We start from the raw sequence: 15327 nt of genomic DNA on the forward strand, positions 1-15327 counted from the left end.
GTAGGGAAGGTGAGCATCATAGAATGCCAATTTAAAGAAGAAAGTATTGCGTTGAGGGAGTACTTGAGTGGAGGCCCAGTGTCCTTCCTGCACACTAGTTCTTAGCCTTACATATTTTTGCTGTTATATAATTCTTATTAGGTTGGTGTGGTTAGGTGCCTTTATCAGTTTAGAATCAGTGACCATGCATACAACCAAGTAAACTGTATTATATACTACCTGTGCCACCCTCAGTTCTTGCTCTTTGAGACTATGCTTGCAGTCCAGTTTGCTGAGAGTCTTCCTCAGTTTTTCTGACCGTCTAGTTTTCCACGGAGTCCTAGTGGTGAGGGGGAATGAGTTGGGCTGCTAACCACAAAGTAAGCAGATCGAAACCACCAGCCATTCTGTGGAAGAAAGATGAGGCTTTCTACTCCCATAAAGAGTTGCGGTCTTAGAAAACTACAGGGGCAGTTCTGCACTGTCCTATACAGTTACTGTGAGTCAGAATAAAGCTCAATGTATAACCCATTTAGTTACTATGGCTTGCTCTTGGCAGCATAGATGTTATTAAAAACTTTTTTCTTATTGTTAACGCTTAATACAAGTTTGGAATGGTGAGTTTAAAAAATACAGATAAAGAGAAATTAATGCGTTAAAATCATACTACCAAGAAATGGTCAATCTTGACATTCTTGTGTATATTCTTTCAATTTTTTCCTTTGTATATTTCCACAAAATCCCAAACTCACTGCCATAGATTCAATTCTGACTCATAGCGACTATTTCGGAGAGTTTAACTACCTGTGAGGGTTTCCAAGACTGTAAATCTTTATAGGAATAGAAAGCCTCTTTTTTTCCCCATGGCTGGTGGTTTTGAACTGCTGACCTTACAGTTAGCAGCCCAAAGTGTAGTCCACTAAGTCCCCAGGGCTCCATTTACATGTATGTGTTTTGAAAATAGGATCATACTTTACTATGGGTAAACTTATTTTTCTCTTTTACATAATAGATGTTTGATTGAAGGTCTATGGAAGCCTTTTCTGGCTAATAAATATGCTAAAATATCTGATATTTCTAAAGAGTAACCTTATTTTGAAAAATTGAGTCAAAAGAAGTCAGTCAATATCTATATTTAACATAAATTACAAGAGGTGTAAGTCATTTTGATAACTATAAAGGGTATCTGAAGCTTGATGGGCGCAGATAACCTTGACTTTCTCCTGAGGAGTGGCTGGTAGGTTTGAACTGTGTGCTTGTGGTTGGAAGCCTAGCACTTACCTGAGAGTGGCTCAGGAGACCTAGGAGAGGATAAAAATCTAACACAGATAGCACTGAAGTTCTTTATAATCCTATGGCCACTCAGTATATTGAGTTTTCAGTTTTACTTATTTGGATGCAGTTTCAATCTCATTCTCTTTTCTTCCTTCTGGAATGCCAGAAGTGGTTTGTTAGTGGTTTTTTCATGGTCCTTGATGCTCGTTAATTTTCAGTCTGTTACCACAGTCCCCTCAATTTACCATTGTTCATTCCACTTTCCTTCTTTCCTAACACTTTGAACGTTGTCCTGGGGTAAATGCTGCCCTTTTAATCTCAAATGGTTGATTATGTATACATGTGAGGAGGTCAGTTTCAGACTTGAAAGGGCCATAGTCTTTGGAGTCCCACCAGTTTCATTCTGACCAATAAACCCTGGTCTCTTTTAAGGTTTTGGGTTCTGTTCACGTTGTTCTCCCACTGTATCTAGGACCTTCTAATTGGATTCTTGTCAGAGCAGTTCGTAGTAGTGGCCAGTCGCCATCTCGCTTTTTTGATCTCAGGGTTCTGTAGATTGATATTTGTTCCTTAGACTAGTTGTTTCCGTAATCTTTCATTTCATCGCAATGGTTGGATCCAGCCTTGGAGAGAACAGTAGCTGCACTTGAGATGGCTAGTCACAGTTTTGAAGACTGTTATTCATGAGTCTTAAAGACCCAGCTTGTTACTCACCAAAGTAGCATGTCCAACACTGCCTTTGGGGGCTGTTATGCCACTTTTCCTTGGTGTCCCTCGACACAATGAATTTTCCAGGCCCAGTGAATCCTCAAGGGGTATTCTTTTTGCATACTTTTGTGTTTATTATTTCCATAGTATTTCTTTTTTTTTTTGCCCTTTACTTTTCTAAAAAAAATCAATTTACTGAGGGCTTGTACAACTCTTATCACAATCCATACTTCCATCCATTGTGTCAAGCACATTTGTACATTTGTTGCCATCATCATTCTCAAGACATTTGCTTTCTACTTGAGCCCTTGGTATCAGCTCCTCATTTTATTCCCTTCCTCCCCGTTCCCCCTTCCCTATGAACCCTTGATAATTTAAAAATTATTATTTTGTCATATCTTACACCATCCGACGTCTCCCTTCACCTACTTCTCCGCTGTCCGTCTCCCAGGGAGGAGATTAAATGTAGATCCTTGTTATTGGTTCTCCCTTTCTCCCTCACCTTCCCTCCACCCTCCTGGTATCACCACTCTCACCACTGATCCTGAGGGGGTTCATCTGCCCTGGATTCCCTATGTTTCCAGTTCCTATCTGTACCAGTGTGCATTCTCTGGTCCAGCTGGATTTGTAAGGTAGAATTGGGATCATGATAGTGGTAGGGAGGAAGCATTCAGGAACTAGAGGAAAATTGTATGCATCATCATTGCTACACTGCACCCTGACTTTATGGTGACCGATTTAGCATTTTTACCATATAAGTTTCATATTTGATTTCTATTTATATTAGTGCCTTTTAATTATCTTTTCTCATTCATGTTTTGATTTTCTTAGTTTTTGGTATAATAAATGATTTTTGAATGCATCTTGAACATATTTAATGTTATGTTATGAGATTCCAGATTCTATTTCATCTTATTTGAGCAAGAAGTTTCTCTGTTGAAGGCCAGGTATATATATGTTCAGTTGATACTTATACTATATGCTGGGCCTCGTACATATAGTCTTGACTTAAGTGGATTATTGGCCTCCAGTGCCTCATTGCATTCAAGTGGGATGTAAGTTCAACTTCTGCTTTTTCCTCACTGACACCTTCCCTTGAAATTAAGTCATTGACTTGCACTGCTTTGCTGCCTTCAAGTAAGGTAGACGCTGTTTCCGTGGGTCTTCTGTGAAACCAAGGAGGGAGTGGAGGACTGATTTGCATTGCTTTCTTGCTGTAGGGTAGGAGTGGAGCTGAGTTCATCCTTTAAATGTTGACATTTTATTGGCAGGAGGATTTTTGTACCTTCTTTTGATGGACAAGCGGTGGAAGATCAGTCTTCTAACATTATTCTGGTAGGGAAAATGGAACACCACCACCCCTAGGTGTTTACTAGCTTGGGGGTGAGAGATACCAAATCTATCTTTAGTCCTGTTGAAGCTGCAAGAGGGCAATATTTCTGTGGATGATTAGCAAGAGAAGAGTAAGTGCTGCTTTTTTTTTTTAGCCACTGCTTTCTTAATCCGGCACCATCTGGAGTTCTTTTTTGTCTGTGCTTTTAGGTGGGAGATTTTCCTGAGGTCTCCTCCTAGATGTCTTTGAGCAGCAGGGACATCCACGGCGTCATGCCTGCATCTCGAGGTTTCTAGGCTGTCTGCCTTTTGTTTCATACCGTTAGACCGTGGCTTTCCACCTTTCTCGTGCCGTGACCTTTAATGCAGTTCCTCATGGGGTGGCGACCCCCACCATAACATTATTTTTGTTGTTATAAAATTAATTTTGTTGTTATAACTGTCCCTTTGCTACTGTTGTGAATCATAATGTAAATATCTGATATGTAGGATGTATTTTCATTATTACAAATTGAACATAATTAAAGCATAGTGATTAATCACAAAAGCAATATGTGATTATACATTGTGAAATATTTTTTTCTAATTACAAATAAATGAAATTTTGTCTTGAAGCATGGTGTAGCATGGGTAACAGTCTTAATGTAACAGGAAGCTACATTGCTACATTTTCCGACAGTATGTGGAAAAAGCCAACATCAGTGGGAAGATTGAGATAGCTTCTTTCTCACCAGATCAGCATATCTGCTTGTGGGCAGACCCACGTGGAGATGGATAAAGGAGCGGTGGGTGTCTTGGTTCCTAAGACCATTGGAGATAATGTGTTTTCCCAAGGTCTTAAGCGACTCCTGTGAAAGGGTTGCTCGACTCCCAAAGGGGTTACGACTCACAGGTTGAGAACCACTGCTTTAGAACCTTCTCATGTTTTCTTGTTATGTTATATCCAGAATTTCTTAGTTGTAAGAGAAGGATGTATAAGCGATGGGTTGACTTCAACTTGGTCAGAGTTTCTTATCATCTATAACATGGAAAACTTACTATGTGCTTTTTAAATTACAGGTCAATGTTAGGACTCATTGGACTTGGAAAAAAGAAATACTTAAAAAATACTCAATGCCATTTGTTGTACCTTATAGAATTCCAAAGCAGGAAGTGGGGGAAAGTCGCAGATTACATGGGATAATCCTAAAGAATTAGAAGGCTACATCCAAAAGCTGCAAAGTGCTGCCGAAAGACTTGCCACTGAAAACAGGAAGCTGAGAAAATGGCACACTACATTTTGTGAAAAGGTATATGTTATATAAAAAGTTGAATAAGCTATATATCATCTTATTTTTAAAGTAATTGGTATAATTTTAAAGTCTTCTTTTTGAAATAATGGGACTTACAGAAAAGCTCCAAAAGTTGTTTGGAGAGTTCACATAAGGCCCTTCTCTCAGCACCCATCATATTTACAGCTCACACAGCATCAAAGAGGGATCGAAAGCAGTAAATAGGCGTTTTTCACCAATGTCCTTTTTCTTCCTCAGGACTCGGTCTAGAATCCCACTTTGTATTTATTTGTGCCTTGGTGGTCTCCTCCTTCCTCCTCTAAGTTTTTCCCTGTCGTACATGAGCTTGATATTTTGATGAGCATTGGTTAATTATTTTGTTGGATATTTTTCCATTGGGACCTAGGTGTTGTTTTTCCATTAGAAGATTGGGTTGTTCACTTGGCAGGAATATATCAGAAGTGATATTTTGTGTTTCCCAATGTATCATATCAAGCATACATGTGATATAAATGTTTTATTATAGGTTAACTTAACCCTGATTACTTACTTGGTTAAGGTAATGTCTATCAGGTTTATCTGTTACCAAGTAACTGTTTTTGGTTTCTCTGTTGCCAAGTAACTTTTTTAAGCTATAATTGGCACTGCTATGTTCTATTTTTAATAGGTGGTAGTTCTTATGAATATTGATCTGCTTCGGCAGCAGCAGCGTTGGAAAGATGGACTGCAAGAGTTGAGAACTGGTTTGGCAAGTGTAGAAGCACAGGTGGAGTATATTTTCTTTTATATTTGTAATCTGAAGTGTCAACTTTTCAGAATGTGAATATATTAATTGATGAGAAGTTCATAAAGGTGATCTTTAAATCTTTATCACCAACATTTTTCATAAATTTAGAATTCTTTGACTAATTTATATAGAAAGATCATAAATTCATAATACATTTTTTCCTGAAAAAAAATGGAAATAAGCTTCTGTTTCATTTTTGGGATGCCACATCTCTCGGTTTAGAGTTTCTACGTTTTCTGATTAGATACTTAAATATCTATCGATTGTTAGTATTATTTTAGAATCTTGTGTCATTGCACAAAATTAAATTTAGGAAGACGAACAACAATTGAAATAATGCTAGATAGAATTTCTTACTGAGGGAGCTGACTAAATTTTAGTTATAAGAGACAATTTGTTACAAGAGGTGATGTGTGCTAAAGTGGCCAGCCCTGTACTTGCTACATAGAAGGTGATAAGGGAATCTTAGTTGACTGTTTAAGTTAGGTGTCTTACGTACATACATTTTTAACTTCTTAGAAGTTTAAGAATCAACAAAAGTTAAATATTGGAATTGACTATTTAGGATTGGAAGCCAGCGAGTATGTAAACCTATTCTTTGAATTTTATCCTTTTACTTTAAAAAAATTTTAAAGTTTGGAATGGATTGTTTATGACATGGTAAAGAAGAATAGCTAAACATGCGAAGAACTTTTGAAAAAGACTCAAGGCTCACAAAGTAAATTATTGTTGTCATTCCTGCCTTTTTTTTTTTGTTTAATCTGTCCAAATATAAAAATCAGTGATACATTAACCTGATTTAACAATTCTACTGATCTTTCTGTGGGTTAGTTATAAACTTGTGTTTATGTTAGAAAGTTCTTTACCTAGAGAGAGATTTTCGCGTTTGATTTGATATTAACATGTACTAAAAGTGACAGGTAAAGCGTTTCCTGTTTAAGATGTTTATTTAAAGAGTGTTTTTGCTTGCAACCATGGTTTGTGACATGAATGCATTAAATGAAAACTCCATTCTACCAACTAACTTTTAAATTAAAAATGTGAATGTAACACATAGGGATTCCAAGCAAGTGACATGCACGCGTGGAAGCAGCACTGGAATCATCAGTTGTACAAAGCTCTCGAGCATCAATATCAGATGGGCTTGGAAGCCCTTAATGAGCATCTGCCAGAAATAAATGTAGACTTAATTTACAAGTAAGCCTTTTACAACCCTAATTTAATTTTCAATCTATACTGTTCTAATACTTTGTAGTTAAAGCTATTTATTCACTTTCAGACAGGGACGGTTGCAGTTCAGGCCCCCTTTTGAAGAAATCCGGGCTAAGTATTATAGAGAAATGAAGAGATTCATCAGCATTCCAAATCAATTTAAGGGAGTAGGTGAAGCAGGAGATGAGTCTATTTTTTCGATTATGATTGATAGAAATGCAAATGGATTTCTGACTATTTTCAGCAAGGCAGAAGATCTTTTCAGAAGGTTGTCAGCTGTTTTACACCAACATAAGGTACAGAAAATTTCAGCCCTGTTTTAATATTTCACTGAGGGATTGAATTGACTTTATGCAGATCAATAGTTTTTTTTAATATGGTATAAAATAAAAATTATGGCAAACCAGAGTTGAAGATTTTCGTATAGCCTAGATTTATGCCATTGATGAGAAATAAAACGAAATATTTTTAGTCTTTGACAACCTTAAGAAAGTTGAGAAACTAGTTTTGTCTTTTAATTGCATCAGTTTGGAACCTATGGTTCTGTTGGGTCAACCTTAATTGTTTTTAGGAAAACATATTGTCTGTATAGAGATTTGATTCCAAAGCAGTCTGTGGGGAAGCCATCACATATAACGGACTTGGGATGAGTTAACAGTTTTCTTCTGTTAAATGCTTTATTCCAACTAGCTCCCAGTGTGAAGTTCATTTGTTTAATTTCTGTCAATTCTGAAACACGTGCCTGATACGTCCTGTTCTGTAAGTGCCTTTGCTTGCTCTTTTCCTGTACTCGTGGCTATAGAGTCGATTCCTGCTCAGAGAGACCCCGTCAGGACGAGAAGAACTGGCCCGTGGGTTTCTGAGACTGTAACTTTGTAAGGGAGAAGAAACTCTCATCCTTCTCCTGCAGAGCAGGTGGTGGTTTTGAACTGCTGACCCTGATAGTGAGCAGCCCAGTGCATAACCCACTATGCCATCAGTACTTTTGGCATTGCTTTTGAATTAAACATTTTAGAATGAATCGAATTAAGCTGGATGCTTTCAGATTTACAGCATGTAGTGGCCCAGGGATTTACAGATGTGACCCTGTCTTTGTTCTTTATGCGCATTCAATTTGAGAAGAGTCTTAATAAAGGGTTTTTGCCTATCTCCTTAAAAATGTTTTATGGCCACTGCATTTACTATATTAAACTCTGTTGTTGTTCTGTCTTTAAGCTATGAAGTAGTGCATATAATTACATATTTAAATTGAGAAATAATCAAATATCTCACATTTGCCCATTTTTGTTGATCTTAATTGAATCGTGAACTTTAAAATGTGAACTTTTGAAGTTTTTAAAAAATAATATATTTTTATTCTTTAAATAGGAATGGATTGTAATTGGGCAAGTTGATATGGAAGCCTTGGTGGAAAAACATCTCTTCACTGTACATGATTGGGAAAAGAATTTTAAAGCTCTGAAAATAAAAGGGAAAGAAGTGGAACGACTTCCAAGGTATTGGATTTTAATGTATATGTAGGCATCATAATAGTTTTTTGATAGATATATAATAGATCGTAAAGGTAGTCCTTATTTAGTGTCTGAAACTGAAATCAGCTTTTTCCCTCCTGTGGAACTTCACTATAACCCTTCTGGGCAATGCAGAGAATAAAAGAAGTATCTTCTAGGGCCTTTGCTGGCTGGCAAGCACAGCAGTCGAATGGACAGGTGGATGTGAGGATGTGGTGTGAGGATCGGACAGTGATACGAGAGAACACACTGCTCTTGCTGTTGTCAGGTGCTGTGGGGTCCATGTGGACTCCTAGGAACCCTGTGGTCCTGCGCCATCCTCACAGTTCTTATGTTCGAGCCCATCGAGGCCGGCACTCTGTCAATCCATTTTGCTGAAGAAGGTCTTCCTCTTTTCCGCTGCTCCTCTGCGTTACCATGCGTGATGCCCTGCAGGGACTGTTCTCTCCCGACAACATGCCCACATGCGGGAGAAGCAGTCTCTCCGTCTTTGCCTGTAAGGAGCAGCCTTACTTCTTCCAAGACAGATTTTGATTGTCCTTTTGGAAGTCCATGGTACTTTTGATTTTCTTTGCCAGCACCACAGTTCAAATGCATAAATTCTACTTCAGTTTTCCTTATTCCGTCTCCAATTTTCACTTGCAGGTGAGGCCGTTGAAAATATAATGGCTTGGATCAGGTGCACCTTTGTCCTCAAAGTAATATTCTGGCTTTTCATTACTCCAAAGAGATCTTATGCGGTAGATTTACTTAATACAAGAAATATTTTGATCTCTTGACTGCTGCTGCCATGAGTATTGATTTTGGATCTAAGCAAGGCAAAATCCTTGACAGCTTCAGTCTTTTCACCATTATCATGATGTTACCTGCTGATACGGTTATGAGGATTTGGGTTTTCTTCACATAGAATTGGGAAGGCTGCTTTCTTTGCTCTTCATGAGCAAATACTTCAAGTCCTTCTCACTTCAGCATGCAAGGTTGTGTCACCTTAGTAATGCAGGTTGTTAATCAGCCGTCCTCCAATCCTGATGCCACATTTTTTCTTTATGTAATCTAGCTTCTCTGACTACTTGCTGAGCATATAGGTTGAATAAGAATGGTGAGGATACAACCCTGTCTTACACTTCGCCTGATTTTAAACTATGTAGTATGCCCTTGTTATATTCTCACGGTTCCACATAAGCACAATACAGTTTTCTGAGTTTATTATTCTTCTCACGCTATCAATAGTTTGTTATGATCCACACACTTGAATGTCTTAGCATATGAAACACAAGTAAAAATCTTTCTAGGATTCTTTGCTGTTGGCCATGATCTATCTGGCATCAGCAGTGATGTCATTGTCCCATGACTTCTGAATCTGGCTTGAACCTCTGACAGCTCCCTGTCAATGTAGTGCTGCAATCATGTTGGATGATCTTAAACAAGATTTTATTTGCATGTGACGTCAATGACACTATTCTATAATTTTAGCATTCTCTTGGGTCACCTTTTTCTGGAATGGTCACAAATACAGAGCTCTTCTCGTTAGTTGGACAAGTAGCCATCTTCTGATTTCCTGGCAAGGAGAGTGAGTGTTTCCAGGGCTTCCTCAGCTTCTTGAAACATTTCAATTGATAGCGCCATCAATTCCTGTTTTTGGCTAAGGCTTTTAGTACAACTTTTACTTCTTCCTTAGTGTTGTTGGTTCTTGCTTACCTTTCAATCTCTTTAATGGTTGAATATCAACTAGTTCTTTTTGGTATGGTCACACTGTCTTTTCCTCTCAGCTTTGGACGTGTCCTGCCCATAGGATGTTTCAAGATTGTAACCAAGGCTTGAATTTCTTTTCAGTTCTTTCAGTTTAAGATATCTTGAGTGTGTTCTCCTTTTTGATTTTCTAATTCTAGGTCTTTGTAGATTTCATTGTAATTCTTGACTTTGTCTTCTGGAGATTCTCTTTGAAACTTTCTTTTCAGCTCTTTGATGTCATCATTTCTTCCATTTGCCTTAGCTATGCTCTGATCAAGGGCACGTTTCAGAGTCTTTTCTGACATCCATGCTGATTTTTTTAAAACTATTTCCTGTCTTTTTAATGACATTTTGCCTTCTTGTATGATGTTCTTGACATCATCTCTGAGCTCATCAGGTCTTTTATCATTAATATTCAATGAGTCAAGTCTCTTCTTGAGATATTCTTAAAATTCAGTTGTTAGAGAATCAAGGTCATATTTTGGGACTCATCGACTTGTTTTAATTTTCTTCCTCTTCAACTTGAACTTACATATGAGCAATTGATAGTCTATTCCACATTCAACCTTTGCCCTGGTTTTAAACTGCTTCTCTATCATCTCTTCCCAGATATTTAGTCAATTGGATTTCTGGGAATTCCACCTGGATAGGTCCATGCATATAGTTACTGTTTGTGTTGTTGAAAAGTATTTGCAACGAAGAAGTCATTGGTCTTGCAAAATTCTATCATGTGATCTCTGGTTTTGTTTCTCTTTCTCAGGCCATATTTTCTAACAACTATTCCTTACTTTTTGTTTCCAGTTTTTGCATTCCAATTGCCAATAATTATCAATGCATCTGGATTGCATGTTTGATCAATTTCCAGTTGTAGTTGTTGGTAGGACTCAAGTTTCTTCATCACTAACTTTTGAGTTTCACATAAATTTGAAAATAGTTTTATTGATTGGATTCCCTTGAATGCAGATCTATATTATCCTATCACAGACAGAGTTGTATTTAAAAATAGATCTTGAAATGTCCTTTTGACAGTGAACGCAATGCCATTCCTCTTGATTGTTCCATTTTCAGCAAAGTAAACTGCAAAGGTCCATAGTTTGAAACCACCAGCTACTCTGAGGGAGAAAGCCAGGGCTTTCTATTCCCATAAGAGTCACAGTCTCAGAAACTCACTGGGGAAGTTCTACCCTGCCAATAGGGTAAAAGACCAACTAAGTAGACTGATAAGTTACATCGTGACAAATAGATGGACGTTGTCAAGGATTTCAGCTTGCTTGGATCCACAGTCAATGCTGATGGAAGTAACAGCCAAGAAATAAAATGGTTTCTTGCCTTTGATAAATCTGCTGCTCACTTTAAAGTAGTGAAGAGCAAGGATGTCACTGAGAAGTAAGGTGTGCCTGACCCAAGCCATGGCATTTTTCATTGGCCTCGTGTGCATGTTAAAGTGATGAGTTGTACGAGCCCCCAATAAAATGATTAGAAAAAAATAAAGTGAGACATTGAAGGTAGAAGGCTGAAGAAGAATTGATGTATGTGGATTGTGGTGCTGTCGAAGGATGTTGGAAGTACCATGGACTACCAAATAACAAACATGTTATCTTGGAAGAAGTACAGCTGGCATGTTCCTTAAACGTTAAGATGGGGAGACATCGTCTCACATGCTTTGAGCATCAGGAGAGACCAGACCACGGAAAAGGACTTCATGCTCAGTCAAACAGAAGGACAGTGAAAAAGGAAAACCGGCCCCAGCGCTAGGCTGAAATGTAACACTCGTGTAGGTGACACAGGCCTGGGCAGTGTTTTGTTCTGTCTTACGTAGGGTGCTATGAACTGAACCTAGCAATAAGAGCAAAAATAAGAACAAATGAGATAATTATTTGATTACTTTAATGATCTATATTTACTTTTTCACCCCCCGCCCCAACTTTATTGTTATTGTTTATGTTTAGGCTCCAGCATAAAGCTTACTTCATAAGTATTTAGATAAGTAAATTATATGTTGTGACAAGTAACACATGTAAATATTTAGATGTATTCATGTTCATGCCTAAGTACTATATGACATAGTGCCTTAAAAAATGATTCACGAGTGTTTCCTAGAGTGCATGATACTGCCCCCTTGAGGAGCGCTGGAGTGATCCAGGGGTCTGCAAAAGCAAATACCTGCACTTTGTCCTGAACTGCAGGCTAGAGTATAAAAGTTCTTAATTACCAGGTGCCACTAAGTAGTTTTTTTTCTGAAAAGTGGTAGTAGGCCAAATGATTTAGGGTACTTGTATACTGCAGCATTCAAAATTGTAATATTAGGAAAGAATTGTTCAGTGAAAAACTTCAGAATAGTACACGTAAAACCATTTTGCTTAATGAACGTACATGTGCTTAAAAAACACAATAATAATTTTGACTGATTACAAATTGTCTTACTTGAAATCTCTCTAATGTTATACTAAACCATTTTTTCTTTAATTCGTTTTTTTTTAAACCTTAAAATCTGCCCATTGCCATTTTTCAGTGTTGTCAAGGTGGATTGTTTAAATATCAATTGCAATCCCGTGAAGACTGTGATTGATGATCTTATCCAGAAGTTATTTGACCTGCTTGTTGTTTCTTTGAAAAAATCCATCCAGGGTAAAGACATTTTTTTCTTTTATTTTTCCCTAATTTTATAAGCTGGTTACATGTGCTTTGATCCTTTTAGAATAGAAACCTTAATGATGATTAAAAAAAGTCAAACTGAACTTGTAAGTGTTGTGATTTAAAATTTGCTTAAAGTGAGAATTTCAACAAGATAAGAAATTCTGTGTTCATCTCTGAGAGATCTAAAAATTGAAGGCATCTTTTTTATTTGCAGTCTGTGCTAATTTCACTTGAGACTCTGTTACCGAGAAAGGTAGATAATTCCGATATTATGCATTTCCTCTTATTTCATTGAAGGATAATGTCATTTTCTAAAATTCCACTCTGTTCCTTTTTTTAGCACATAAACGGAATTTCTTTTTAGTTTATTAAAAACTAAGGAAAGTACTCTTGAATTTTAATAAAATTTACTTTAACAAGTTATTTTTGATTTCTTTAAAATGTTTAATTGCAAAGTTTACCTAGTAAGCTTTGGTAGGTAAAAACTCTTTAAAAACTCATTCTCAGAAGCAAAAAAGCCCACATGGAAGAAGCACACCAGCCTGTGCTGTCACGAAGTGTTGAAGGGATCATGTATCAGGCATCATCAGAACAAGAAATCATGTCATAGTGAATGAGCCGGGGAGTGCGGAGTGGAGACCCAAAGCCTATTAGTAGGCCACTGGACATCCCCTTGCAGAGGGGTCTCGGGGAGGAGACGAGCCAGTCAGGGTGCGATGTAGCAATGATGAAACATACAACTTTCCTCTAGTTCCTAAATGCTTCCTCCGCCCCCCACTATCATGATCCCAGTTCTACCTTACAAATCTGGCTAGACCAGAGGATGCACACTGGTACAGATAGGAACTGGAAACACAGGGAATCCAGGCCGGATGATCCCTTCAGGACCAGTGGTGTGAGTGGCGATACTGGGAGGGTGGGTTGGAAAGGAGGAACCGATTACAAGGATCTACATGTGACCTCCTACCTGGGTAAACAACAAAAAGTGGGTGAAGGGAGATGTCGGACAGGGCAAGATATGACAAAATAATAATTTATAAATTATCAAGGGGTCATGAGGGAGGGGGAAACGGGGAGGGAGGGGAAAAAGAGGACTTGATGCTAGGGGCTTGTGTGGAGAGCAAATGGTTTGAGAATGAGGAGGGCAATGAATGTCCAAATGTGCTTTACACAATTGATGTATGTATGGATTGTGGTAAGAGTTGTATGAGCCCCTAATAAACCGATTAAAAAAAACAAACAGTATCTACAATAAAAAGAAACAAACTCATTCCGTAGTTTAAGATTTTGTTACAAGAAAACAAATGATAATATATGCTTTTCTATGTTTAGTATAGTAGTTACGGAGCCCTGGTGATGCTGTCTGTGAGTTGGAGTACAAACTAAAAGCTAGGTGCCTCAAACCCACTGCCCCCTCCACAGGGGCAGGATGAGGCTGTCTGCGCCTGCGGCCTCGGAAATTTGAAGGAGCCATTCTCTGCTCTGTCAGCTCAGTGAGAGTAGGCATTGACTGGCAGTGGGGTTGGCTTATGTGGTGATTACTTCCAGTGTGATTCAGTTTGCAAATGATGTGGTTGAACATTTTGGGGTTGTAATTATTTTGTTATTTTTTAATACATTTGTTATCGTTCAATGTTCCCCATTCAGGTAATTTACATGAAATTGATACATTTGTTACTGAGGCCATGGAAGTCTTAACAATTATGCCCCAGTCTGTGGAAGAAATAGGTGATGCAAATTTGCAATATAGTAAACTACAAGAAAGGAAGCCAAAGGTGAGAATCACTAAAACAAAGATGTTATTATTATTGTACTATGTTGCAGATATTTCAATTATATGATTACTTAGAAATAATAAATGATGTCAACATTAGAAAGAGTCCCTATGCTCTGACCCAACTGTTCAGTTCATGATTGAATTATTAATATTGCGGTGATGTAATGAAACAATAACAACAATGCTTATTATTGTCTTCAGAAGTATTTACAGTCTAGTTTGTGATATGGTGAAATAAGACTAATTTAAATAATCTACATGGTGGTAATCCTTTAGTGTTATAATTTTAGGTTGTGAAAATAGAAGTTGAAAATTAGTTAGGAATGAATTAATTAGGGCAAGTAGAAAAAGCATTCCTGCAAAGCCAAGGAAACTATGATTAAACAGAAATATAAAAATGTGAAGCCTTGTGAAGTTTATCCTCTACTTTCATCTGAAGTCAAGAGTTCTGTCTGTCAACTTTTCCCCGAAGAATTTATTTATACCATATCAAGAATTGATTTATACCAACAGTGGATTTGGCATCCTTAAGGGGCTTAATTATGTTCCATTGAAATGCTGCTGAGTTTGGGGAACAAAACTACGTCTGCAGGAGCAAGGTCAGGGTTGTAGGGTGGTGAATGGGACAAAGTTTCCCAATGACATTCTTTTTTCGCCTGCTTTTTTAAAATTGGGAGTTAATACATATATCATTGCATTCCATAATTCAGTCATATCCAATGAAATTCTTGTAGAACATTTCTTTGTTCTCTTCAAGGAAAGAACATGTGCGTTACTGATGTATAAAAATAAAAATCTTCAGCACAGCATACATGCTCGTTTTCTTACTAATACAGTTTTCAAGTTTTAAAAAAACTTCTCTGCAATAAATAATTTGAAGTTAAAAGAATATTCTAGGTTGAGGTGGCCAGATTTTAACATTGGTAAAGCGGGGCACCATTTTATCCTGGCGAAATAGCCACATGGCAGCCGAAAACCATATGTATACTCTAGCTTGTCGTGCATTCTTTCCAAAAATCGGGATTTTAAAAAAATGCCGCGGGATGCGGGAAAAATTGTTAAAAATCGGGACTGTCCTGCCAAAAGCGGGACGTCTTGTCACCTTAT

General features: G+C 37.6%; 1 protein-coding gene across 1 annotated transcript in view; it reads left to right on the top strand.

The window, feature by feature from the left end:
- The window catches only part of DYNC2H1 (dynein cytoplasmic 2 heavy chain 1), a 298686-nt gene that overhangs the window by 30570 nt on the left and 252789 nt on the right, over positions 1 to 15327 (top strand). The window contains exons 14-20 of the mRNA XM_030887685.2: positions 4431 to 4583; positions 5233 to 5331; positions 6410 to 6549; positions 6632 to 6860; positions 7933 to 8060; positions 12319 to 12434; positions 14091 to 14218. Of these exons, the coding sequence (XP_030743545.1) occupies positions 4431 to 4583; positions 5233 to 5331; positions 6410 to 6549; positions 6632 to 6860; positions 7933 to 8060; positions 12319 to 12434; positions 14091 to 14218 (993 nt within the window). The remainder of the gene's footprint in view (positions 1 to 4430; positions 4584 to 5232; positions 5332 to 6409; positions 6550 to 6631; positions 6861 to 7932; positions 8061 to 12318; positions 12435 to 14090; positions 14219 to 15327) is intronic.

The sequence above is a fragment of the Echinops telfairi genome, unplaced genomic scaffold (genome assembly GCF_000313985.2).
Source record: "Echinops telfairi isolate 266 unplaced genomic scaffold, ASM31398v2 ScPeMD7_7421;HRSCAF=8459, whole genome shotgun sequence".
NCBI classification, from domain to species: Eukaryota; Metazoa; Chordata; class Mammalia; order Afrosoricida; family Tenrecidae; genus Echinops; species Echinops telfairi.